The following is a 24,993-nucleotide window of genomic DNA, read 5'->3' on the forward strand; positions in this document are numbered from 1 at the left end:
CTTAAAGCTTCTCATGTTTTCAAAACCAACGCAAACCGGTAAACTAAACCAACGTAATTTTTATGATGCACCATCATCCACCATGGGCTCCGTCAAGGCTGAGCAAATAACCAAAATCCGAAGAAACCCATCCAATCAGACTCAATAAACATCAGTTTCGATCGATTGAAAGAGATAAATCAGATGGCATCGAATTAGGATTTGTAAAAAATTGATTATTTACAGTCGAAATTGATTCCTATACTTTTAAATCGTATGAAATCGAATCCAACCGATGTGAAATTTTACAAACTTATTTTCATTTTCGAACAGCACCGTTTAGACTTCAATACTTTATTTTAAAAAATACCGCATCATCCATTTTAATTCATGGAAATATTAATGTTGAATTGTTGATAGAAACACGTCAATTTGAGATAATTTAAAGTAAAAGCTTTCAAATGTAGCAGCTTTCAAATGAATAAATTTTCTCTTTTTCTGTTTTATTTTATACAAATTCAAAGATAAGCTCAAAATTTATAACTTATAAAATTTATGTCTTTCTTACTTTAAATTGATACAAAAAAAAAAAGCAAATAAGCTTAAGTGGATCAATATTGGACTTAAAATCAATATTAGATCAATATTGAAGTCCAAACCGATACAACCCATCCGAACCCGCTACAAATCGTTCACTTCAGTTTCAAACGATTTATACATGATAAACGATCGACAACAGATTGAATTTTCTTTAATCCGATTAGGTTCGATTGAATAAAATTTCTCTCAACCCAATTAAACCTGACCCATGCTCAACCTTAAGCTCCGCTAGCAACTCGCATATTGTGCTATTGCTATTGTGCTCCTCACGTCTCTTTCAGGTCCCACGTGCTCCTCACCGTCTCTTTCAGGTCCCATACACCACACTCTTCACCATTGCTTAAGCTCTTGCGCCGCAACCTCCTGCACTATATTCTCCTTCTTCAGCACTAATTGATCCATCGCCTCTCTCCCCGTTACGCCACTATTGGATAACATCCCTTCTCTCCTCAACCCACGTGCATCCATTCTCTCCTATCTCCCTCTCTACTGGTTGAATAGGTTGCTAACGTGGATGTTGATGTGGCACAGCATGCAATAAAAACTACTCGTGTCTTTCCATAATGATGATGTGTCATGCCACGACCCCATCCCTACTAGAGTGTGAAGCTCTATTCCCTATTTCATCATTATCCATACTCAATGATCTAAACTATTTGAAAAAAAATAAACAGCCCCACCTACAATACAAATAATATATGTATTGTACATCATTTTTTCTCTTATTGTACATAGGAACTTAGAGTCTACTGTTCATGTCCCATCCTTTTTCCTAACATCCACGAGAGTTTAAAACCAATATCTGAACGGACTCGGGTTGTATCTTTTAAGTGAAAGAATAATTGATCTTTTTCATGACCTCAACCGTTAGATCATGCTTTGCACATCCTTCAAAGCACAATGTGGGCTTAGTGATCTATACTGCAGATGATGGTAGATGTTTGTCATGCTCTGGAAAGTATGCAAAGCATGATCTTATGGTTAAAGCCGTGAAAGAACATTAATCATACTTTCGAAAGATGCAACACTAACCGGCTCCAAACTCCTCTTCCTTTTTTCTCTGCCCATCCCCCTTTTTCCTAGGGGAGTTCAGAACCCCTTAAATAGGCGACACATGGTGCTAAGGGAGAGAGCCCTAAACACCCCTTTAATGTGTTAGAAGATTTAACAGATACACAATAATAAATACATAAATGTGCCTTCATGAAATTGTGATGTTGTATATTGAATAACAGCCTCATAGGTTAGGCTATCATCCAATCCAAACTTTCAAAATTTAAGAAAAAAGGGCTAGGCTATCATCAACTGTTATTAGAAAATGATAACAAGTGTTTTCCACTTATCTCAATTTGTCATTTAAGATTAACTACCAAATGGATAGCAAAGTTACAAGCTCATCTAATCCAAAATTCAAATGAAAATGAACATATAATGAATTTTCATTCAAACAAATGTATGATTATTGATATGCTTAAACGCTGATGATCACAATCAAACATTAGGATCCTGTATCAAGATGAAAATCTTGACCATCCGACTCCATATCAAACCTATGGCAGGTTAAGAACAAATATGAAACTAAGCAAACATACTCTGTAAACTATGAAAGGGTGTGTTACACCCATGTACATTACATTCAATTATTCTTTTGAGTTTGTTATTACAATTGTCAACTATAATCACTTTTGAGTTTTACCATATAATGAGCAGAGCCTGACCCTGCAACAAAATAGTTAGATAGAATTTCTGAATGAAGAGAATAATTTAGGTGATAGCAGCAAAATGAAGGCTAATATCGACCCGAAGAACATTTTGATTGCATATTGTACTGGGTCCATGTCAGCATCTCTGCATGTGTCCTTTGTGCTTGACACAGCAGAAGCCGAAGGGAGAGCTTCTATGACCGCATCTGCTAGATCTGAGATGAAAGAAGAAGTGCAACCCAGAGCAGGTACCCTGCCCCAGTTCTTAATGCCTGACTGTAGAGCCAAATGCTTGTACTCCATGTCAATCTCTTCCAGAGTTTCAATATGCTCACTTACAAAACTGTTTTGACATGGCAGCATAAGATATAATATTATCATCAAGACATGAAGACTAAGTATGTTCCTGGTGCAAAGAACGTTGCTTTGTGTTCAGGTAACCTACACTATCAATTCTATGTGGGATAGCATCAAGCAGGTGCAAATTTATATTTGTGCCTTTGAGCAATGAAAAAATGGATGGGAGCATCATATCCCCTCACTTATGTCAACCGTTCCATTGTCAAAGCAAAGTGTTATGACAAGCAACAACAATCCATAGGATAATTTTGCCAAGCGATTATCCACACAGAGACATGGTGAGGATGCTCAGCTATGAGCACCACTCAACAAAAGAATTAGGTGTTCTCTATGAAACCTACAAGATTTTTGAGTTGAACATACACCACATGATACAAAAGTCCAAGAAATTCGGAGGCTAAGTATGGACATAGCAGCCAGCAGAAACATGTGTGGAGAATGATATGGGGCAGTACAGCAAAAGGGTACCTTAAAAAATATTACTTTTTGGATAATTGTACAAGTACTAGGCAAATAAGACTTGAAAAAGAATTAGATGTTATTGGCTGTGTGGATATGCCACCACCAAAATGAGCACCATACTGCATAAAAAATGGATCTAAACATTTAAAAGACAAATGGGAAAACAATTATTGCAAAAGAAAGGGTTGCTTTTGGAGGTTAAAGCTATCTGAAGAACAAAACAGTTCAAATGGAATTGCATTCATATAAAAATACATACCTTATTGGAACAGCCAGAAGACACTTTACACCTTTCTGACCAAGCTCAACTATAACTTCATCGGTATAAGGCTTCAACCATTGAACAGGCCCAACTCGGCTCTAAAAAGAAGTTGAGAAAAATGTTAAGTGCTTCTGAAAAAACATTCACCTTAACATTTCAGAACAGGACTTACCATCCAAGTTCATTCTAAATTACATTTCATCCCCTAGATACCAAAGAATACAATTGCACAACAACTCACAAGCATGTAGACCTAAAAATTTTACCAACTTTTGACCTCTGATTCCATATACAATACCTGATAAGCAAGGGTGTGGTTATTGGGAATTCCTCTGGATTTTAATTCATCCATGATTAAAGTGATACATTCTTCCATTTGATCTCTATAAGGATCTCCTGCATCCTCCACATAGCTAAGTGGGACTCCATGAGCACTGAAGAATATCATGACCTACCATTTTACAAGAAAGATGAAACATCACAAAAATTGAACAAACCATTATTGGTTTTCATGTGTCCATGGTAGCAGGGTCCTAGACAAGTATGCCAACATATAGCTGGGTTATTAGACAAACAAGCCTAGATAGTCCAAGAGTGATCATATCCATCGAACTGTCCAGAAAATGTAAACATTCTGGTTAACTAATCACCACACACATATCAATGGGTCACTATTAGTATCACCATTACAAGTACATATAAGATTACCTCTTCAGGCTCAGAGAAACTTGATAACTCTTTCTCTATTAAGTCAGCCATTGATTTGATGTAACCTCCCCGTTGGTACCATGATTCAATGATAGAAACTGGCAATCTTGCAAAGTAAGCATCTTCCCTGACATTAGACTTATATTCAGTAAATCCATTCAAGGGAAAAGCTTGCCAGAAATTTGAGTAGGAATTTGGGAAAATGAAGTCAAGAACTAGAAGTTACTAATCTACCTGAAGATACTCTGAAGAAGACGGATGCTTGATCCACTTGTAGATATGGAGAATTGAGGATAAAGTGGTAGAACAACAAGCTTCGTAATATTATCCTTTTTAATCTGTACCCATGTGCATTATAAAAAAAAAAAAAGGATAAATGTAAATAGGGATGCAACATGTTAATACTTGCCGAGATTATAGTAAATACAATTTAAAGCAAGCTCAGTTTAAGCAAGTTTGATATCCACATAGCATCCCATTATACTTATAGAAACAAAGGGAATGACCAACATCAACTTTGTTTCCGCAAAGCAAGGTCAAATGCAACTAACAAACAACAATAATATACTACTCCAAATTGCTGTAAGACAGTGGATATTCAATTTGATACATTACAAAGCTTGCATAATAAAATATGAAAATGAGAGCTTTCAATTGACCTTTGCAGTTAAGTTCACAATCTAATTAAAACTTAAGGTTTGAATCTCGTTGCAAAATAAGCTTTTATCTGGAACAAATTAAAGATCCCAAAAAAGTTATCCAGAATGTTTGCAATTTTCATCACCAAATGGGAAGTTAGATAAGCTTTCACTTCAGATGTTATTTTACTGTTAAACTAAAACCATACAACTCAACAATAATGGAAACAGACAGATGATAACCAATTGAGGAAAACAAAATCTGTAACTCAGAAACCATAATGAACATGTATCTTCCATATGAGCACTGACCAGATCATTGCCTACATGCTAAAATTGCAAAATGACAAACCTGATAAATGGCTTCCTCAGTGAAGGGGTACCAATATCGCATTCCAACATAAACATTTGCATGCAGGTTCTTCTCTTCCAGAGCCACTCTTAGCGCACTGCCTAAGATGGGTCCTAATACAAATCAACATCTTGCTCGCATATATACTTAAATCACTGTTTGTATTCTTTTGGAAAGAAAAATGAAAGCTTTGCAATTTCTGACTACAAGCCCACAAAACACCTAATTGTGCAGTAAAAAGTTGGAAAATCACCCAAGAAATAAAAATAATAAGGATGAATTATTATGCTTTCTGTTATAATCTCAAGAAGTGCCTGGTCTAAAACTCAAGGACCACAACTTATATTTCAAGAAAAGTAATGGGACAACAAGATTCATACCTGCTCATCTGTGATTCTTCGCAAAGGTGACCCACCACCAATAGCAGCATATCCCTCTTTACTCTTTGGAGCTCTCAGAACAGATATTAGTTGGGCTAGTGGTCGTTGAAGAAATCGAAATAACCTCGGCAACCGTATTATATCCTTTTATAAAAATGGAAAATTTATTACTTATGTAATACGGTTTGAAATTAAATGATAACTTCTCAAGACAGCAATTTATGGTCCATGCAAAGTGAAACTGAATATTCTTGACAAAAAAAAAAAATCATCTTGTACATGTAATGCATTTGAAATCATTGGAGATATTATGGTTTCGGGACACACATGTTTACCTTTAAATCTTGCAATTACACTTTGTCTGAATTTACCGAGAAAGTACTCCCAAAGATGTCAGTTGGACCCAACATACTTCATGTTTGATGAACTGTGCTAAATGTGTATAAGTTATTTGATATTATTTCACTTTAGAATGCATTTTTGAAATTAAATCTCGTTGTTGTGCACAAATATTTCAGCCATCAACAATATAATAGGTAGTTAATTATTTGTCGACCATCAAATAGTTGTCATAACCCAATTATAAAACAAAAGGCAACCTCATCTCAGCTCTTTCTTCAGCCACCTCTCCTTGTCCTCTACTCTCTCCCTCATCTTTCTGTTTTCAAGTTTTAAAATTTTTTTCTTGGTTCCATTTTCAGTCTTTCAAAACGAATTTCAGATTTGATAGGTGTGATACCCAACCCAGCCGACTATGGCCTAGCAGGCCCAACTGAAACTGGCCCGCCTGTTCAAGTGATGCCCTCGGGCAGCGGTCATCCTTATCCAGAGCACAAAAACAGGGGATCAATCCCTGTTCAAACAGAACTGCAGCGCCCTCACAAGACCGTCTCTCACACCCTTTTTCTCCCATCGTGACCACCCCACCCAGCCAGACGAATCCCCTGTTCAATCAGAACCATGGTACCCCTCACATAACCACATCTCATCCCTTTTTCTCCCATCACAACTATCCCACCCAGCCAGCTCTCTCCCTCATTCTTCCATGCTCCCCCTCACTCCCACACCCTCTCTCTCTCTCTCTCTCTCTCTCTCTCTCTCTTCTTGTGGAACTAAAAAGAAAGGAAGAGGAAGGGAATGGCCTTTCCCACCCTCTCTTCCTTCCTCCTCTTCTTCTCCCTCTCTTTCTATCTCTTCCTTGTCCCTTTGTGTGTGTATGTATTGGTAGACAAAGGGCAGCCATGCCCTCTTTTCCACGACCTACTCACTCTTTCTCACTCTCCTTTTTCCTTTCTCTCCCAATTTTCCCCCTTTTGTGGGTGGCATGTGTGAGGCTGTAGGTAAGGGCTCGCATGGTGCTGCCTCCTATCGCACTGTAGAGTACAACAAGGCAAGGTTTGTGGCTTGGGTATTAGAATAATAGTCGTTCCCTTGTTATAACAGTCATTAATTTAGAAATTGACATTTTCAGAATTTCAGAGAATTTTAAAAGTTATTTTAAAATATTAGCCTGGCATTGATTCCATACATGTATGTGGTTTTTGTATTATTAGGTCCCAAGGAACCCTGTGAAGTGATCTATTTACTTGGTGGTTGGCATTTTTGAGGTAAGTAACATTTATACTTTGTTTGAAATCAAGTGTGCAAATTAATATCATATTCCCATAACAAAATACATATGAAATTTCATACTTATATGATCTGATTTACCATTGTAATTCTGCTAATCAATGATATGATTGAATTATCATTATGGGATCAAGCATGTAAAATTATAAATATTGCACGTTTAATTGCAAGAGTGGAAAATGGTACTAAAAAAGGAAAGATTTACATGCGTATATATATGTGTATCACTTGACTCTTAGCATGATTACGTATGGATCTGGCATGTAATTATATGACCTATGCCACAGGGGTTAAATGTGGTATGACCCATGCCACAGGGATTAAATATGGTCATGTGACCCAAACCATTGGAATTAAATATGGACTGACCTAAGTCACATGAGTTAAGTGCAGCCATGTGATCACTGTCCTCGATGTTTGCTTACTAATGACCCAGCATATAGGGGTTAAATGTGGAGTGACCTACACTATAGGGGTTAAGTACTACTGTAGCCATGGGCTATAAAGTGAAAATTAGAAACCAAATACCCTGGTAGTATGATCATGAAACTTAGATACTCTTACTCTGATTCCAAGTATTGATTCATTGTGTACATTATTGAAAAGATAAAACGTATTGCTTCAGTATGTGAATATTACCAAAAGTAAGATTTATGAAGTTTACCTATACAAATATACTATGATTTATATACTGTAATTTAGTTGAATCATGTAATTTTATTTCATCCATTCCTGTAAAATAAATTTGTTACTTAATGAGTTGTGAAACTCATAAACTTTCACCTATATTTTTCAGATCGAGAGACCAAGGACCAGGCCAGTATCAACTTTTTGGGGATGGTAAATGGAGGTAAGGCCGTCTTCCTAGTTAGTGTGCTTGGTTGTGATTAGTGATATTTATTAAAGTATAGTTTGGAGTTATGTATAGTACTTAGATACTGATAGTTTGAATTGTAAATTTTGAAAATATATCTCTATTTATGACTTAGGGTGGTGTGTATGATTTTATATGATATTTCAATTTAATAGTTTAGTTGTTCTGATAATCACTTCTGCCTGCAATTGAATTAGATGATTCCAAGTTATGTTGATTTATTGACAGGTGAAATGCATTGCATCCTCATAGAGCCAAACCCTATGAGCGTGCGGCAGTTGTCATGCCCTCGAATAGTGAATCAAGGGTTGGGGGCATGACAACAGGTTTAATACTTCCAGCATTTTATCAATTAAATTCTAAGACTAGACAAATAAGAAAAACTGAAAAGGTATACAAAGAAATTAGACATCAATTTTGGTAGCTTCAATGGTCTCAGACTATATGAGCAAAATTTACTCAAAAAATTTTAAAAAAAAAGTAATAAAATTATGTTTCCCATCTTTATGTGTGATAATTTTATTCTTTGATGATAATCTAACAAGTGGTAATGTGCGCATCTTTAAAATTTGAGCTCTTGGTAGCTAACAATATCTGAAAGTTCTACTTTTCTCTGTTTCCCAATGGGCCACAACACTGAATATTCTAAATAATCTCACAAACAAAAATCTAACTTTTCTCTATTTCTGAGTGGGCTACAGCATTGACTATTCTAAATTATCTCACAAAAAAATCTAAGTTTAAAATAACAATATGCATCCTAGAATGTAAAGAAATGAAGACATGAAAAATATTAATACCAATTGCAATAAAAAAAATGACCCCCAAAGTCCGTATCAGCCAAAATTTCAAGATGGAAAAAAGTTTGCAACCAAAAATGTGAAGGCAGACAAAACAATTTCTGATACAAATATTTAAGTTCGTTGCATATCAGTTAAACCTCAAAACAATGTTAAGTTGTGTCACATACTGGATCGGCAAATAAATTGAATAGAAATGGCTGAACATCATGAAGGGTCTCTGGACCACCAAGGTTCAATAACAGCACCCCAACCCTTTCCTGTGCAATATCTGAAGAAACTCCCATAACTTCTCCATCAAGAACATATGCTTCAGTGGAAAAAAATGTTTTCCCATTTAGATGTTGCTTCTTAACTGGTTTAAGTAAAGATGTTTTGGTAAAATTGTCACTGCCATCCGCTGAGGCAAGATGTGAGATTGCAACTATCTCTAATGGTTTTTTGCTTCTTTGTGAGTCTTCCCATAAACAATGGAAGGTAGATGTGGCATTGAATGTAAAGCCCTTATCCTGTGGCATGACCTGAAGAAAAATAGCCATCAAAATCTAATCTATGAAACAAATGCAGTATATGAGAAAAACTTGTTTTTGCTTTAAAAATAAAACAGGAATCAGCTTGTTTTTAAAAATCAGGTGTATCGAGGAAAATTAAGATCAGAACAAGGTGAGTTTATAACTGATCATAGATGCATAATCTACTAGAAGTACTTTCTTCCAGTAAACTCCACCCTCACCCCAAAAAAGAAGGGAAATATAGATAGTTAAACAAGAATTATCACCAAGCATGGATAACCTGCAACTCAAGACTTACAATTCTGGGGAAGTGTTAGTTCTTCGATGACAAAAACCAGAGAGTTTGAGGTGGAGAACTCCAGATCCCATGGCTTTCAAGCTTTCAAACTAGATTTAACAGTAATTTCACCTGAAAGGACAAATATGGCAATATAGTTCAATCATAATTGAACAAATTAACTCAAAAATTTGAGTTAGCTAGTTGCCACCGTGTGAATAGTATATCATGGACAGCACACAAGTACAATATTCAGTCAGATATATATGTACAATTACAGAAATTAAAATTCATTAAATGTCTTTCCTATAAGTGTGACCAACATCTTCCACAAGACAATTGTGTTAAACAAAAGGTCAAATCCAGGGGACCATGGTAATTGAAACACAATAAAAGAACATGACAGGTAAGTTACAATAAGGCTTACAATGTTCATGTAACTAGATTGACTAAATTATTTTCAAGTCGTGACATAAGTAGAACCAGATTTGCTGAACCAGAGCGTACCACCCCATACTAGATATACCATACCATATTGGTACTGAATTAAGACTAGGTATAGATGGTGTATCGAGTTTCAGTATGCTGAACCGACCTCCATTCAAGACCTACCGACATTGTACCAGCATAGTACTAGTACAAGGTCTAGTACCGAGATGGTGAACCTTAGAACAACCAATATTTAGCAATCCTCTCAAGAACACCTCCTTTGAAAACCAGAAATAACAGTTGATCCACATTACAAAATGCACAACGAAATTTAAGACCTTAAATGAAAATTAGTCCAATTAAAATATGAATCTCATAATATGACAGTAGCTTATAATATCACTTTGTAAATCATTTCCCTTACCAAATTTATCTTTCAAAGCTCAAATTGAATCTTTCCAAACATCATAACATGATGTAAATGCAGAATTTCAGGAATCAATCTGATTATTAAGTTTTTGCAATTGCACTTATTAAAAATGCAATTGAAGATCAATCCCCTATGATCACAATCATTTCTTTGCTCTCTGTCTAAATATTATATCAATCTTTTTGGCTTTTGTAATGGTTTTCTTGACCTCTTTATTAAGTTTTACAGCTGTCTTGAGCAATCTTTTGTTAATGCCTTCTTTCATAATTTACTAGGTGAGAAAAGAGAAGATTAGTGAAAGAAATGAAAGTGACAGGTTGCAATAAGTTACAACTACGGGATGATTAGGAAGTTCAATTGCTCATAAGCCTTTAGGGATTGTCACTTTTTGATGAATATAGTTTAAGCTTGAACATTTTGGAAATTGTAGGTAACTAGCAAAGCAGAGATGCTTGATGAGATTATAAATGATGTGCAGTCATTGCAGCACCAAGTTGAGATACGCATGTAAATCAATCAATATTCTGCATGATAATTCACTGAGAAGACTGGAATTACATTTGAACCAAAATTTTTGGTTTCCGATCCTTAAAGTGAAGCTGTTGACCATGTACCCCTACTAGATTTTGATACGGGAAATCACCACCCAAAAGATGCAAGTTTTTATGATATTCTCAGCTTTCATTGCAAACTCATCTATCAATTTAAGTTCCATGTGCCTTAACAGTAAATTTAGATGCATCAATCACGTGGATCTATGCCACCACCAGTTTATTTATGAGAGGCCAAGAGCACGGTGTTCTCACATCCTCACCAACCTCAAGGGATCCCTCTAAAGAGTGTTGTGACCAATGACCTGGCAAACTAGTGCTCCTTAAACCCGTTGGACTCCTCTCTATGCTGAAGTCTAAGCATGCAACTACCTCCCCTTGATGGCTTCGAGGATGCCATTTTTCTGGTAACCTCAACATGGTATATCTTTTGCTAACCAAGAAGGACCATTACACTATCTACAGTCTAATATAACCTCTAGAGTGTTGTTCAGAAGGGATTTGGGCAGAGCCAAGAGAATTCATTTTCCTCTCAGGGCTTCCATAGTAAATTAATGGAAAGACCACCGTGTATCAAGTGGTTATTGCTTAATTCAGAAGGTTTTAGGAAAACCTGATAATTTGTGTATGTAATGCAGATCCAAGGGCCCAAAAATCACATGAAGATGGAACTCTGATTTTTTTTTTTTCAAAAAAAAAAATCTGGGTAATCAAGGCTGTTGTATGTATGGAGATGTTGGTTCAAGATGGCATGGGAATCTTTCAACTAACAACCATTAGGTCCGAGCACAAAATCTGTGCAAAGATTTCTTGAGCACCACATGTAAGACTGTAACTGGTGAGGGCAAGGGCAAGAGGGAATTCAGAATCATGATGTTGTTTTGTATTATCATGAGAATACTATTAATTGTTAATTTATGATGTTTCTATTTTTTGTTCAATGCAATTCTCACATATGCATTGTGTCATTATTGAGATGAAGTTAGAGAAATGTTGAAAGATTAATCACCTTAAGGATATTGTTACTGCCTATGCTTGTTCATAACCAGCTGCTGAAAGGACCCAACTTGTCTCCATCAAGCCTTTGGAGATGAATTGAGAAATCTTGCATCTTCTATATCTGAAAACTAACTAGTTGAGCTGGGATCACCCGTAATTTTGTAGAATCTAAACCCCCTTTCTTCACTGTATAATTTACATGCCTCATCTAACGCTGGAAATATACCTCCCAGCGACCCCATTCTTTATTCTCCTAGCACCAATACAAGTTGTCCTCCATTGCTGCCAAGATAGACATCACAATTCTCAAATAGCTTAGGCAACGCCAGGTGATGGCCCTTCTATAGCCTAGATGATTAGGTGACGGCTTAGGTGACAGACTTTGCACAAAATTCAGAAAATAATATATATACCCAAAAAAATTTCAATTATTAACCAAGAGTTGCATTGCCTTCAATCAATTATCCATCTCAAATGACTCTAGGATACATCCCTAACAACCAACACGTAAGTTCTATTTAATAAAGCTTTCTAGTTTACCATAGTTTTATTATTTGAAAAAAAAATACTTGTCGAATGCCACATATTTTTGTCTTACCTCAGATTGTATTGCATACATTATTTACTGGACGTGGATATGGATTCAAATCCATAGAAAACACTCCAAAATGACAATTGATCAATTTAAACTAAGTACACATATGATCAATTTAAACAATTACTACTAAAAAAGTACAAAAAACAAAGCAAATTTCAGATCATAAAAGCAAAAAAGACAAATAACAACAAATCATACAAAACCGGCAGCAAAATAAGCAAAGAAACGGACAAAGGAGGAAATAAGACAGCGAAGGCCTCGAAATCCATCAACTCTTCCAAGAAGGCCTCTCTGACAGAGGATGTGCTTTGTTTAGGGGATTCCACGGGAGAGAGGTGATAATTTATTTAATTACTTTGAAAAAAAAAAACGCGAGGAGGGAAGAGGGAGTGAGGGGCATACCTTGAGGCGTCTTGGATCTTCGCCGGTGGCCTATGATCGCCGTCGAATGCCGCCGCTCGCTGTTCGAACACCCAAGATGGAGAGCAGAGGAATGCCCTAGGGGCTAGGGTTGGAGACTGTTGAAGAACCAAAGGAAACTTCGACCACCTACCCCAACCCACCCCAAAGGGAACCGAAGGAGAACTGCGAATACCCACCCTGGCCTGGGCTGGGCTGGGCTGGGCTGGGCTGGGGACAATAGCCCCATGGAATTCTCGGGCCGGACAGACGGGCTTGGCCTGGGCAAGCAGGGCTGATAACCATCCCGAACCTACCATGAATGGGGATTGGTTTTTTTTTTGCACATAAATATTATGTAGGATAAACTAATAAAAAATCTCCATTTGAATTTAAATTTAAAAATTTTTCCTATTTAAATTTCAAGTAAAAAATATTCTTCATTTAAAACATAACTTAAAATTAACTCCCCAAATGATATGAAATGATCAAATTGCCCCTGCAATTATAAAACAACACTGAAACAATACTGCGACATTATAAAACAATACTGTCATATTGTAACGTAGTACTACCTTATTATAAAGAAATACTATCTTATTGTAATATAAAGATATTATAAAATAATATTGTCTTATTATAAAATAGTACTGTCTTATTATAAAACAGTCCTACCTTATTATAATGTAAAGGTATTATAAAATAATATTATCTTATTATAAAACAGTATTATCTTATTGTAATATAATAGTATTATAAAACAGTATTGTCTTATTATAAAACAGTACTGCTTTATTATAAAAGAATACTGCCTTATTGTATAAGGATATAAGAGTCATTTCAACCAAAAATAGAGAGTTATTTTTAATTTATGTTTGGAATGAGAAACTACTTTTACATAAAACTCAAGTAGGGACCTGCTTTTAATTTGAAAGTAGAACTAGGGATTTATCTCTAGTTTTCCGTATTATGTACCCTCACAAATTTTTTATTTATATTTATATCTTTATAATTTATTTTTTTAACATATACATCATTATAAATATCTGAAATTATATCTCGAAGGAGAACTTCAAATACCTACTCCAACCCACTCTGGGCTGGGCTAGGGATAATGGCCCATGGAATTCCTAGGCCAGCCAAGCGGGCCTAGTTTGGACAAGCAGGGCTAGTAAACATCCCAAGCCTAAAGTAAATGGAGAATGGGTTTTTGCATATATATACTCCTATAAATATTATATGCCCTCATAAATTTCCTATTTACATTTATATCTTTATAGTTTATTTTTTTACACATATGTCATTATAATTATCTGAAATTATATATATATCCTTGCAAACTTGCTATTTATATGCATAAGCTTATAAATTATTTATTTTTGCTTATATACTCACACACGTTACTATTTGTGTTTATATCATTATAATTTATTTTATTTTTACATGTCCATCTTTATTGAGTTAAGGGTATATATGCAAAAAATAATAATAATAATTTATAAGGTCGAATGCGCAAAAACATATAATTTGTAAAGGCATACATGCAAGTAGTAAATTTATGATAGTATACATGTAAATTTAGATATTTATAAGGGTTTAAATGCATTAGTAAGGGTATATATGTAAATAAAAATTTAATAAAGAATAATAATATATATGTAAATAATAATTAGTGAGGGTGTACAGAGATAAGAATAAATTGATCTAAGTCGATAGCAATTCCTGCAATATAACCTAAAAGAATTATCCAACAAGCAGAATTTAAAACTTAACTACCTTTGAAGGCCAGACTAGGGGACAAGGGTCTAAACTCATATGCAAACAGTTTTCTAAAATCTGTCTTAAAAGAGGTTGCAACTTCTACGAGCTGACCTCAGGCAATAATAACTTACAAAAGACCGACCTTCAAGCTTAAGACATTCAAAGGCTAGATTATAGGGGCAAAGGTCGAAGAGCTAACCTAGAAGGTGGTTAGGTCGAAGAGCTAACCTGGAAGTTGGTTAGGTCAAAGAGCTAACCTAAACAGCTTGCAAGTCGAAGAGTTGACCTTAAAGATTTTAGATCGAAGAGCTAACTTCGACAGCTCTTAAGCTAAAGAGCCGATCTAGATGGCTCTCAGTTTGAAAATCCAACCTAAGGCACTAAGGCTCTTGGGGAATTTATTTAGAAAAGAACTACAAGTAGACCTATAGGAGGTAGACTCCTAAGAGTGGATCTTACATAATCATAGCATCTTAAAGCGGACCCATAAGAGGTACGCTCCAAAAGGCCGACATCAAATGATCACAACTCCTTGAAGCTGACCTAAAGGTGATCACTACTCTTGCAAGCCAACCTCATATGATAATTGCTCCTATAAGCTAAACTCAAACAATAAGGGGTTAGACTCCTAAAAGCTAATCTCAGATGATAACTACTCCTATGAGCTAACTTAAAGGAGTTAGGTTCTTAAAAGCATACCTAAAGTGATCATTACTTCTGTGAGCCAACTTAAAAGATGTAGACTCCTAAGAGCTGATATAAAAGAGCTAAGACTTAAGAAGCCAACCTTCAAAATCATCTCAGAGATCAAGGCTTATCTCCCTCATATAGAGCCTTCAGTAGCTCAAATCTACCGAAGAGCTACATTTGATTGTATTCTTGATCCAACAAAGTGTCATGTGCCTTGCTATTATGAGCTATCACATAAACTGACTGTCAACTTTCTTGATATAAAACGTCAATCCTTTCAAATTTTAAAATGATCTACCCAAACAGCCTGCCAAAATTCAGAAATTTAGCCCAAAATTCTTATATGCAAAATAGATAGGCTATGACTTATAAATAGGTGTGATGAAGTGAATTACATCTAACCTAATTAGGCTGGCCTATCTATTTTCCCAGCCCATAGCCCAAACCAAGAAAAATAGTTTGGACTTGAAAGTGGGGGCATGTGATATGACCAAAATCAAACCAACCAATTATGGATTGACACTTGGTATACAAGGGATAAATTTCAATTGGACTCATATTCTTGGATTGATCCAGATAAGAAAAGTGCAGGGATAGTTCTCCATTTGACTTTGTACTCTAAATCCCAGCTCCAATGAGAGAAAAATTCTTCATCTATAAAAAGAGGCCTAATATAGTAGGTACACATCATGAAAAAATACATACATGCTCTCTACTCTCTCTTTACTTTCGGGTCTCCTCCCCCTCCTCCTATTATTCTTCAATGCCCTATCTAACTTAAGCATCAAAAGGCCCTTGAAAGGATCAGCTCTGATGACCTTCAAGCTCTTCTTTTTTCCCTACATGTGGATCATCCAATACAGAGTAGATCAATATCTTTACATGCAAATCTATCAACAACAACTTTTCACCCATTGGATTGGATTTTAGCAGTAATATCTTGGTTTCCTATTGCTTAAGGGAACAGCTTTCAGTAAAATAGGGTTATGATCAAATCCAATTGTAGATAAATGCACAACCTTAATCTCTAGCTAATTGTGCAGTCAACAACTAGTAAATACTATTCTGTTTAGTCACTTTTATACTCTAGCTCTTTCCTGTCTATTGCTACACTATATATGGGGAACTTCAAATATCCTAGGATATCAAACATTATTTTTCAAGAAAGATTAGAACTCTTTGTTTTCTTGACCCTCCCTGAAATCCTTCACATCTTTCTTCTTTAAGCTAGCACCAATCATATTATTTAAAAAAATAAAAAAAAAAAAAAAGCTAATACCAACTATGTTAAAATTCTCTACCTATAAAGTTAAAAAACAAAGAAAAATTACATTTGAAGATATCTCTCAGACTGAATGTCATTAAAAGCCATAAGTGCTACCATTTATCAGATCTAAGGCCCAAGGTTTAGAATTTGGTAATTAAATCGAACTAAAGATTTGTGCTAAAGAAATACACTTCTTTACACCACAAGGCAAGTCTTCCGCATCATGCTAAGCTCTAAGGGTTGCATCACCTTAGATCCTTGATTTCAAAATGTAATAAATATGAGGGTCGAGTTTTCTAATTTTGAAGGTATTTAATAAAAAAAACTTGATAGCACCTCTATAGTTACAAACCATAACAATCGTTGGTAATACTTAGAGAAGTAGGTATTAGGGTGTACCTTTACACCCATTAGATTTTTAGCATCTAGTTAACACATCTTTAGAATTTCAATCAATGAGGGAAAGAATATATTTGGTATCGATTTTTTGACCTCCTTAACAAAGTTGGCTCTCCACTTCCATGATCTTTACATGATAAGATGGTATGCTATACTTCGGTCATAATATCCTGGAGAAATTTGAAACACCACTAATGATTTCTTGAAGATGAATGATGAGGTAATTTCTTAACTAGTGAGTTAAAAGATTGGTCTAGACTTGAAGCATGAGCTAAGAGGACCTTCTTCCTATTAGGGCCCATTCTTTGATAAATAAATATCATGAAAAAATTGATCAACTTTTTTATTGACCAACTTAACTATGTTCTCACATTTTTCAAGATGGATAAATTACTTCCCATAGATAACATTTATCCATGAAATGAAAAAAAATTATCCACTTAGAGGGTGGCTAAATCATTTTTCCATCAGTCAATAAAGTAGATATTTAAATTTATTCTCAAGATGCCCCATCATTATTTCTAATGCCTCTATCATTTAATACCCAATAACTCAGTTACTAAAAAGCATAAAAGATATTATGAGAAATATTGATAAATTTTAGTAACTTATCCAAAAAAGTGTAATGCAAAAGAACATAGATAACAGATTTCAAAACCACTTTTCTATATATAAAAAGTATAGATAAATTATTTTCTATCTAAATATTATCTAAAAAATATTTATCTAAGAAAATATAGATTTTTATGCAAATTTTTTACCCACAAAAGAATAGACCCTTAAGGGTATGTTTGGTTGGGGGGAGTCAGCATATAGAATGGGAATAGAAATATATAACTTCCATTCTGAATGTTTAGTTGGGGGAGTCTTATTCATATTCTGATTTGAAAAATAATGGAAATACCCTAATTCTTCAAAATTCAATCTCAAATCCCCCCTAATATTCAAACCCCATTCAGATTCCAGTCATAAATGAAATATATTGAGGAATATGGCTATTCTAATCCATTCTTATTCAGATTCTAATTCTAATTTCGATTTTGATCATAAACCATACTCTAGATGTAGTTTAATCCTTCCATTGTTAAGCTAGCTTAGGTTAGTAGATTGTTAGACCGTCATGGGAGAATGGTTTATCATAGCTGATTTAATGATTAGGGTTGAGTCCCTTTGGACATAGACCACAAGCCCTTGAGCATTGTTTATAATTGGGACTTTAGTATTGAAAAATATTAGTAACTAGTGGATGTCTTTATTTGTCCTCTGAGAAAATACTTATATTCTATTGGAAAATGTGTCCTAAAGTCAAACATCTAAGTGGTAGATGATTGAAATTAGTATATAAATTATCTAATAATAATAGTTATTTTGCAGGTTCATCATAAAAATTCTATCTTCCTTAAATGAACTCCTAAATTATGATGAAGTCTTTAGAACCACAATCAATTGATAAAGAAAGATTTATCAGATGGTTCTTAAATTATTCACGATCAAATGATAAGTTATTAACAAGGACGATAAGTTATCAAGTGTAGGTCGCTGTATGTCATATGCATTGGTTATCCTCGTAACCAAGTGGTGTGGAGACACTGATATGGCATCCAGATGAGATGTAGGAGTATACCTGCATTGAATGTGACCAATGTAACACTCTACTATCAAGAATAGTTAGCTAAGGTCAATGGGTATAAGTATCCCTTCGACCTGAGATCACCACGGTGACTTGCAAGCAACTCACTGTACTTTGATGCCGGACTGCCTGTATTTTCAATATAGGTTCGAAAGATTTTTGGATACAGTCAAATACTTATGAAGTCGATGTGTGAGTCAAGATGGGATTGACCACTCCTGATTAACTTCAAAAAGAGAATGTCTCGCTGTGTTTTAATTTAGCAAAATCTAGACCTGATAATCCTCGTGAGGAGTCACGAGATTTATAAAATTTTGAGACACAATAGAGATGACTTGTATGAGTGATTGATAGCATACTCAAAGTCGTCTTGAGCATTATTGATCAAAAAGATGAATTATATGGTAACCATGGGTCAGGATTCTTAGAATGTTGCTTTGCATACATTCGACCTATCTGGACGTCGAAAACTATTGCTAGATGGTTACTTCAACTGGTACAAAAATTGATTTCTGTACTACTGACTTAGGTTTGAACCTATAGGATTACACACATAAGAAGTTGTAACCTAATCTGATGGTTAATCGACGATTGAGAATCGTTCTTAGATTAAACGATCAATGTGATTAATGTTTGATCTAATGCAAGTGTTGCGGGAGGATCGATTAGCAATTGGATTGCTAATTGGCTCAATCTGATTGAGCAATTGGGCTGAGATCAAGTCTAATTAAATTTGATTCAATTAGAATTAGTGTGAATTTAATTAGATTAAGTCTAATTAATTTATTGGATAAGCCAATTGTAAGGGAGAACAAGTCCCTGTTCGACTAGGACTTGTATGCACCTAATTCTTAATTAAGTTAGAATTTAAATCAGAATTAAATATAATTTAATTGAACTTTTAGTTGGACTAGAATCACCATTAATTAAGTTACAATTAATTTGGATTGGGTTCAAAGTGTTTGACCTAATCTACATAAGAATCCTAGTTAGACTAGGATTCCATATCATCTCTTGCGCCACCTAAGAAATCTCAAGCCCACGCCCACTAATTAATTTCTAGATATTTTTCCTTGATATTCATATCTAAAGAATGTTATCTCACATCACTTATTCTAAATATTTGAATTAGATTTGATTTGATTCAATATGGAAAGAGATTTGGCTAATTATGGAAAGTGGTTTAGGTTTATCCTTTTTTTTGAAAGAGTCCCCCTTCACAAGGACTCTTCTCTCCTCTCTTGCACCAACTTTTCCCAAGCTTATCCCTTCTTTTTGTAGCCCCTTTTGTGAGTTATTTCATGCTCTCCACGAAATTTATGAGGGAGGGGGCATCCAAGAGTTGGACGCCCCATGGACTCCTTGTTAGACTAGGTTTTATGACCTAGTCTATCATATAAAAAGTTGCCGCCCCATATGCTATCAAATAGGAGTCAAAAATTTATGGCTTTTAGATAAAAATATCAGAGGAGAAAGAGGAAGGCATGGGTGATTTGAGGCACCAAAATTCTTGGAGGAGAGTCTTCAATCAAGAGATCAAAGGTTGATATCTTGTAGAGAGAAAGGTAAGAGAAAAGATTGTCTTCTCTCATTATTTTTCTTTCATATTATTTTCTCTTTATTTTTTATATTTTTTATGTGATAAAATCTAAGAGAGAAAGAGGATGGAATGGATGGTTTGAGGTATCAAATTCTTTAGAGAAGAGTCATCTATCAAGAGATCAAAAGTTGATGTCTTGTAGAAACAAAAGGTAAGAGAGAAGATATTTTTCTCTTATTATTTTTCTTTTCAGTTTATTTCCTCTTTATTTTGTATTTTTATGTGATAAAAATCTAAGAGAGAGAGAGAGATGGCATGGTGGATTTATGCTCCAATGAGTTGGAGCATGGTGATCTAATTTTGAACATGATCTAATCATATTCTGATGAGAGAAGAAGAAGAAAAGAAGGTCAATGAGTTAGAGCATGGTGATCTAATTTTGAACATGATCTGATCATGTTCTGATGAGAGAAGAAGAAGAAAAGAAGGTCTTCTCTTAAGGTTTCTTTTAGAACCCTTCTTCTCCATAAATCATGAGATTTTTCTATGAGAAAAAATAGATATCATAAGATCTGAAAATTTAAAAAATATCTAGAGAAGAAGGTCTTCTCATGTCCTAGTACAGAAATATTCTTAGGACATCAATCATTGATGTACTGAAAGAGAAGATCTGTCTTCTCTTAGGATCCTTTTCTTTTACATATTATTTCTGATTTTAGGGAGGTCAAAAGGTTTGACTTCTCCCTTATTCCTCCTCATATTCTTTATCTCTTGGAATGTCCAAGAGATTCAAAGAATATTTTAGACTAACCATCTGGAGAGATCTGCAAGAAGCTAGCACTTCGAGCGAATCTTCGTTCGATGAACCTCCGATTTTGTTGCAGCCTCGTGTAGATCACCTGTAGAGGTCGAATGCGTGTGCGGCTCCAAAGACAACAAAAAAATTTAACTGCGGAGTTCTTGACTCGCATGAAGATAAAAGATCTGATTTCTTCTCTTATCTAGATGTGATCTAGGTTTTAGATTTAAAACTGTTTTAGATCTAGGGTATTGATTTGATCAATATCAAAGTTTTTATTTTTTTATTTATAAATACAATATGATATGTTATAAGTCTTAATTGTAGGATTTAGTAATCTGATTACATGTATTAGTATATTAAATTATTTAATTTACATATTTCGCTGTGTTATATTTCAAAATTATTTTAAAATTTATGCATGAAATCCTGCATATTTTCTAACATATTCTCCCTTCTACATCTACTAGAATCTTCAAATATATCTAGAATTAATAATGCCCATAAGTTAGGACTTTTTACGGTGTGTGTTTTACACCATAGAGAGCTATGCACCCATCGATGACCACGACATCATCTAATCACGAAGATGGATGATTGTCAAATATCTAAAGATAATATGCTATGTATACTTTGCAAGTCGACATGACTTACTATGCCATGTTTGATGATCGTCTCCCTCCATGATCCGATAACATAGTTGCTGTCAAGAGGTGTACATCTTTGCAAAGCAAAACAAATAATACATGGAATTTGAACTCTACTGTCTGTTAATTGGGCCAACCACATGTCCACTGTATGCTCTCCCTCTATCAAGATAAGTAAATAGAATTTCTCACTACACGTGATAGTGTTCTGCTCCTACACATTCTCATTATTTCTCCAATTGGATGTTCCCCTAAATAGTCTTCCATTTCTGTTTATTGCTGAGTGGTCCCAAATTTAGTGCCGATTCAATAAGCTTGCTTCAGTTTAGTAGTTGAGAGTTTAAATAAGACTCTATTTTATATCTTCTTTCTCCATGCAGTAATCACATGAGACTTTTTTGACATTCCTAAGCAACTCCAGCCACTTAGCAATTAACACCTTGTTTTGAATGCTGAATCTGTTGACCATCATCTAAATGCCATGGTCTTCATCCTTTTATAGATATTCCATCATTCCTATAATTTGTCATGCTATACTTGTTTCAGTATTGTATTCATCTCAGATTCTAAAGAAAAGATAGAGAGTCCCATGTGGGATCTATGGATGGGTCTCTTAGTGAGACTAGGTAGCTTGGTAACAATGAATATGGCCACTAAGGGTGTATAAGATCTTCAGCTTCATGGTGAAAAATTCTGACTTACATGTAAATCATAGTTCTTGGGGCAATAGACTCTCCTACATAACCCAATCTATCCTATTCTTCAATATTTTACAAAGCTTATTGTATCTTTATTACATTATTAGTCATCAATAATGAATATCACACCATATGGTTCATGTACTAACTTTTTCTTTAGATGGAAAAGAGAAAAAAAAAGGTAAAAATATCATTATTTATGTTGATTTAAATTCTAGGATGTCAATGCTATGGACATCATTGGGATCTTTTGGATTTATAAATAGGGTGGTTATACCAAGGATGGAGAATAAACTTGAGAAGAAAAAGAGATGGATGTCCTAAATCTAGGGCTGCTTAAAGTGACAATTTAGAGTCTGGAAAGATAGGTTAAAGGGACACACGAAGTATAGGTGGTGAGAAAATGGAGGGGGATGGTGTTGCCATGAATAGTTAGGAATGCTACTTTGTTATCCTGATGTAGGAAGACCATGAGAAGAACATGTTGCTGGCCTAAACAATAGACATCCAATAAGAAGTAGTCCATCAGGCAAAGAGATTAAAAGAATATAAAAAAGGATGGTTGGCATCAAAATGTCCATGGTCAAGACAATTGGAAAAGCCAAGGAGGTCAAGCTGGCATAGGCCCTATAGGTTGCCTTCAGAGTATTGCTTTTGGACCTTCACATCCTATCCAATTGATCGGAGAAAATGCTATTTTGTTGGGATGACCTAGATGGGTAGGTGGTTCCCCTTTAATGCAATAAGAGGTGGAAGTTAATGCAGCTATTTCTTCAGAGGACTACCCCACCAGCCTCTGGGGTCCATTGAAGAGGCCATAATGTGACCTCTTCTCTAATGTCCCTACCAATGTTATTAAACCCGACCCGGCCCGACCAGTCAATCCGAAAACCTGATGACCCGACCATGGGATCGGGCTAGTTGCCTAATTGAATCGGATGTGCTTAAAAATCGATGAAATTTGAGCAAACCGACCAGTTGGACCGCGAACCATCAGACCCGGTAAAATCCGATCAAGGCAAACCCGATTTCTTTTTATCTTCCATCCCGATCGTCCCTTCGACTTCGCCTTCAAGTCTTCGACTTCCCGATCCCAGGGTCCCGACTTCCTTCCTCGATGATCAAGTCGGCAGCGACAGCAGCGGCGACAGCGAACGGAGAGTGTGGACAGGCCGACGAGGACGAGGATCGAGCAAACAGCAGTGGACGAGACTGGAGATGAGTCGACGAAGATGATTGAAGCTTCGATGAGTAACAGCAGCGTAACTTTTTTTTTTCAAATCTCCGATGAATAGATGCAAGATCGGCCCCTCCGCCTCCATCTGCGACCTCCTCCCTCTGCTTCTTCCTTCTCCACTCGACCCAGTCTACCTCCTTCTCTATCGATCGAGACCTCCCTCTGCCTCCTCCTTCGCTCGGCCCCTCCTCCCTCTGTCTTCTTCTCCTCCGCCATCCAGGACATCTTCCCTTTGCCTCCTCCTCCTCCACTTGACCCCCTCCGCCTCCTTCTCTCTCTCGGTCCGGAACCTCTCCTCCGCTCTCCTCCGCCTCCTCCTCCTCTGCCATCCGGGATATCTTCCCTCTGTCTCCTCCTCCTCTACTCGACACCCTCCGCCTCCTTCTCCTCATCCGGGACATCCTCTCTCCACCTCCTCCTCCACTCGGCTCCCTCCCCCCTCCACCTCCTCCTCCTCCTTCTCCGCATGGATCCCTCCATCGGTTCAACCGTTGAACCGACGGTTGGACCGTTGATCCACTAATCCGACGTCTTGTCTGAGTCAAAGTTCGGGCCGGGTTTAATAACATTGGTCCCTACTCTCAACCATCTAAAGTCGGGCTTTCATGACAGCATCAACCCTAGGCAACCTTCCAACATTTTTAAAGAAGCTATGACAGATCAAGCAACTATCTCAAATAGAAGGAGAGCGATGCAATTTCATAATAGCTATTATTTTTGCTATGATGTACAAGATCATTTTCTTTGTGAGTGTCAAAATAGGTTGGTATGTTTCATCTATCAAGGAGTGAGATTTTCTCATTTGTGCTCGTCCAAAAAATATAAAGTCCATTAAGGTGGTGTATTACCCTAGAAGATCTACATCCATGCAAATCTTTCTACCCATGGAGGCTCATCAAGGGCAGTGATACCATGAACTGGCCAGAGCAGGGGTGCTTAAGATGGTTTGTTCATGTACAGTGTATAGCCTCTTAGCCTGTAGAGAGATACCCAGAAGCTATAGTGGTTCTATTCTTTGTATGATTGGGATCCCATCTATATGGAAGCTGGCTACTTCTTGATACTCTTTCTATCTAGAGCTTTGTTGCTACGTGCCCATTGCCCAAGCTTAATAAGAGATTAACTCTTTAACTTCTTCATCAAGCTTTAGTTTTATAGAGATGAAGCCAATCTACACAACCTTCTGGGTTCGGCCAGCTCGAAATCATTAGCCCAAGGAATCTTGTTGCTAAGAATTTATTGTTCTTTGAAGCTTCTATTTTCTATGAAAGGATTGAAGATGTTCTCTGTTCTATTCATGTTATCGTGAAGGATGTTGCATATAAAATCTTGATCAATATCAAGGATGTTAGGGCTGCAACACCTCATTCCTCTAACATCTCT

At 35.9% G+C, this 24,993-nt stretch overlaps 1 protein-coding gene across 1 annotated transcript; it reads right to left on the bottom strand.

Moving 5' to 3' along the window:
• Window positions 1–2,180: 2,180 nt before the first annotated feature.
• On the bottom strand, window positions 2,181–13,262 carry LOC105038882 (ferrochelatase-1, chloroplastic). The gene is given in 12 exon segments (XM_073254225.1): window positions 2,181–2,625; window positions 3,364–3,464; window positions 3,665–3,817; window positions 4,075–4,201; window positions 4,309–4,412; window positions 5,065–5,161; window positions 5,434–5,588; window positions 8,918–9,249; window positions 9,252–9,268; window positions 9,558–9,646; window positions 11,721–11,781; window positions 12,946–13,262. Coding segments are annotated over 12 exon segments (1,866 nt in total). The 3' UTR covers window positions 2,181–2,312.
• Between the last annotated feature and the right edge of the window lie 11,731 nt (window positions 13,263–24,993).

This window comes from Elaeis guineensis, chromosome 1 (assembly GCF_000442705.2).
Source record: "Elaeis guineensis isolate ETL-2024a chromosome 1, EG11, whole genome shotgun sequence".
NCBI classification, from domain to species: domain Eukaryota; kingdom Viridiplantae; phylum Streptophyta; class Magnoliopsida; order Arecales; family Arecaceae; genus Elaeis; species Elaeis guineensis.